General features: G+C 56.8%; 1 protein-coding gene across 1 annotated transcript; it reads left to right on the forward strand.

Moving 5' to 3' along the window:
- Positions 1–241: 241 nt before the first annotated feature.
- Positions 242–3,243, forward strand: LOC123160607 (endoglucanase 16; the record flags this gene model as incomplete). Its single annotated transcript, XM_044578416.1, is given in 4 exon segments — positions 242–411; positions 557–769; positions 1,197–1,397; positions 2,048–3,243. Coding segments are annotated over 4 exon segments (1,541 nt in total), but the record flags the coding sequence as incomplete, so codon positions are not given.
- Positions 3,244–3,555: the final 312 nt, after the last annotated feature.

Below are 3,555 nucleotides of genomic sequence, written 5' to 3' on the forward strand. Positions count from 1 at the left end.
GAAGCTCCACCTGTCCGCCGCGTGCTTGCATATATCGAAGAGCGATCGATCGTCGGCCGCCGCGGGAGCTAGCGGAGCGAGTCCGTCGGTTGGCCCATACGTTCGAAGGTTCCTCGAGGACTAGCGTATACAGCTGTTGGAGAAAGAGAGAGAGAGATAGATACTGAGATAGCGAGGATAATGAGGAGGAGCAGCGGCGCCGGGGCGTGGGCTCTTGGTGTGGCCGTGGCGGCCGCGGCCATCTTCCTGGCGGCGGAGGCGGCCGGCGCGGCGCCCGTGCCGCACGACTATGAGCAGGCCCTGCGGAAGAGCCTGCTCTACTTCGAGGCGCAGCGGTCGGGGCGGCTGCCGCACGGCCAGCGCGTCGCCTGGCGCGACCACTCCGGCCTCACCGACGGCCTCGAGCAAGGAGTACGTTACGTCGCCACCACATTTTCCGTCTCTTCTTCTTCTTCTTTGCCGGCCGGCGGGGGTGGCCGATCATCATATATATCGTTCGGTCGATCAGGGGTGCTGACTTTGGACGGATCTTGCCTGCTGTGTTTGGTTCCATTAGGTGGATTTGGTGGGCGGATACTACGATGCCGGCGACCACGTCAAGTTCGGGCTGCCCATGGCGTTCACGGTGACCATGCTGTCGTGGAGCCTTCTGGAGTACGGCGGCGACGTGGCGGCCGCCGGCGAGCTCGCCCACGCCCTCGAGTCCATCAAGTGGGGCACCGACTACTTCATCAAGGCGCACACCAAGCCCGACGAGCTCTGGGCCGAGGTAATTTACAATCTCTTCCCGATTTACCTCCATCCATCGTAATCACCGCCATTCGCTACCTAATCATCCAATCAGCAACTTCAAACAAACAAACATGCATGCACCATTGGTTGGCTTTAGGTTGGCAGATGGAGAAAACAAAAGCAAAGAACTCGTTTATTTTAACTTATTTTTGAAAGCTGGGGGAGAGGAACATTTGTTAGGTGGGGGCTAGAGGACAAGCAAAGCCAAGGTGCGGTTCAGTCGAGGAACGCGCAAATCTCACACCTGCAGCTGCATGCATGATTGTCTCCTCGCTTCACATGGATTAGCTAGCTAGGAACTTAACAAACCATGCATATGCATGTCTGTCCGCCTGCCTGCTTCCATGGCTTTGATAAAATGTGAATGAAATGATTGACTGATCGTGCTTCGCTTTGCTTTGCAGGTTGGCGACGGCGACACCGATCACTACTGCTGGCAGCGGCCGGAGGACATGACCACGTCGCGCCAGGCCTACAAGGTCGACCGCGAGCGCCCCGGCTCCGACGTCGCCGGCGAGACCGCCGCCGCCCTGGCCGCCGCCTCCATGGCGTTCCGCGAGACCAACCCGCACTACGCCCACCTCCTCCTCCACCATGCCCAGCAGGTTTGTAACAATCACCGTCACTCCTACTACTGTGCACGTAACTAATTAGACTAGTCCAGAGATTAGTAGTACTACTACTGGTAGTAAATTCTTTGGCGTGTGTGGAATGTCTCGGGTACGCGTAGCTGAGTTGCCGATCGAGCTGTAGATTCTGAGGACCGGCCAGGAAGCACGAGTCAAAGAGGGCAGAGGATTTTTCTCCCTGCTTCACATTGGAACCGTGTTCTTCTCCTCGCTGCTCGTGCCGCACGTGCCAACTTGTCACCATGACGTCATCACCAGGCAGCTGGCTAAATCTTCCATCTTTTTCTTGTAGTATACACAAACACAAAAATTAACCGCGTGAAGGTTCTGTCGGTCCAGGGAGGCCGACATGTGGGTCCATGAAAGAGCTCGGCATCATGCAGCACACTGTCAGCGCCGTACTACGTGGCTGCGTGATGCGACAGGCTACTTAACGTAACCACCACATTTCCGTTCACGTTGGCGCCTTCAGAAGCCCACGCGATTACAAAGATGCGATGCAAATCATGATGATGATTATTGCGGCCGATAGATTAGAGGAATATTAGTTGGTTGGTTAGCTTTTTTAATGGCGTGCATGTACGTGGGTAGTACTGACCTATGTCTCTTTTCTCTTGGCGGTACAGCTGTTCGAGTTCGCTGACAAGTACAGAGGCAAGTACGACAGCAGCATCGCCGAGGTGAAGAGCTACTACGCGTCCGTCAGCGGCTACCACGACGAGCTGCTCTGGGCGGCGCTCTGGCTCCACCGCGCCACCGGCAGGGCCAGCTACCTCGACTACGTGGTGGACAACGCGCACGAGTTCGGCGGTACCGGATGGGCCATCACCGAGTTCAGCTGGGACGTCAAGTACGCCGGCGTCCAGATCCTCGCCACCCGGCTGCTGCTGCGGGGCGATCACGAGGAGCGCCACCGGGCCACGCTCGAGGGGTACCGCGCCAAGGCGGAGCACTACGTGTGCGCGTGCATGGGCAAGAACGCCGCCGCCGAGGACAACGTGGAGCGCAGCCCCGGCGGGATGCTCTACGTGCGCCAGTGGAACAACATGCAGTACGTCACCAGCGCCGCGTACCTCCTCTCCGTCTACTCGGGCTACCTCACGGAGGCCGGCGACGGCGGCGCGGCCGTGACGTGCGCGGGCGGCGGGGGGTCGGCAGACGCCGGCGAGGTGTTCGCGCACGCCCGGGCGCAGGTGGACTACGTGCTGGGGAGCAACCCGCGCGGGATCAGCTACCTGGTGGGGTACGGCGCCAAGTTCCCGGCGAGGGTGCACCACCGCGCCGCGTCCATCGTGCCGTACAAGGACAGGAAGGAGTTCATCGGGTGCGCGCAGGGGTTCGACGACTGGTTCGGCCGCAAGAGCGCCAACCCCAACGTGGTCGTCGGCGCCATCGTCGGCGGGCCCGACCGCCACGACAGGTTCAGGGACGACAGGGTCAACTACATGCAGACGGAGGCGTGCACGTACAACACCGCCCCCATGGTCGGCATGTTCGCCATGCTCAACAGGGTGGCGCGGCAGCAGGGCCCCTCGCCGGCGACGCAACGGCCGGAGAGCAGTAGAAGTACTGCGGCGGAGTGAAAGTGTAAATTATACCGTAGGCAGTAGTAATACGCGCAGGGGGGAACTGTACAATTTTGCCCCTCCTATTCTTTTGTTCATTCTTTTCTGGTAGATGCGAAGGCGCTTCTTCGCAGGGATTATTTGTATACGGGAAAGAAAGGGTGGACGCATTTGACAAGCGAATGCGAATTCCCTCCCCGTAAATATAACAGGGAAAAATTATATATGAAATTAGTTTATTGGCTTGATTTCGAATATATGAAAATATTTTTCCAATGCAATGAATGATTGCTAATATTCTGGGGAAAAGAACATTGCCGTCTTTTTAATCATGCATCACAGCGAGCTCGTGCAATGATTAAGCGTCTGGTAAGGAACACTAAACAAATTCAACGCGGCAAGAAAAGCATGGCAATCTAATATTTTGTGGAGTAGAGTACGACCCTTCGAGATCGAAAAAGATCTTCAGAGCGCCTAGCTTTTACAAGGTGACAGCCCCGTTCCTCTTTTTATTATTTCAATATAGCCGTTTGCTTTTTTCAGTTAAAAAAAATAGACGTTTGCTTTTC

The sequence above is a fragment of the Triticum aestivum genome, chromosome 7B, assembly GCF_018294505.1.
Source record: "Triticum aestivum cultivar Chinese Spring chromosome 7B, IWGSC CS RefSeq v2.1, whole genome shotgun sequence".
Taxonomy (NCBI): domain Eukaryota; kingdom Viridiplantae; phylum Streptophyta; class Magnoliopsida; order Poales; family Poaceae; genus Triticum; species Triticum aestivum.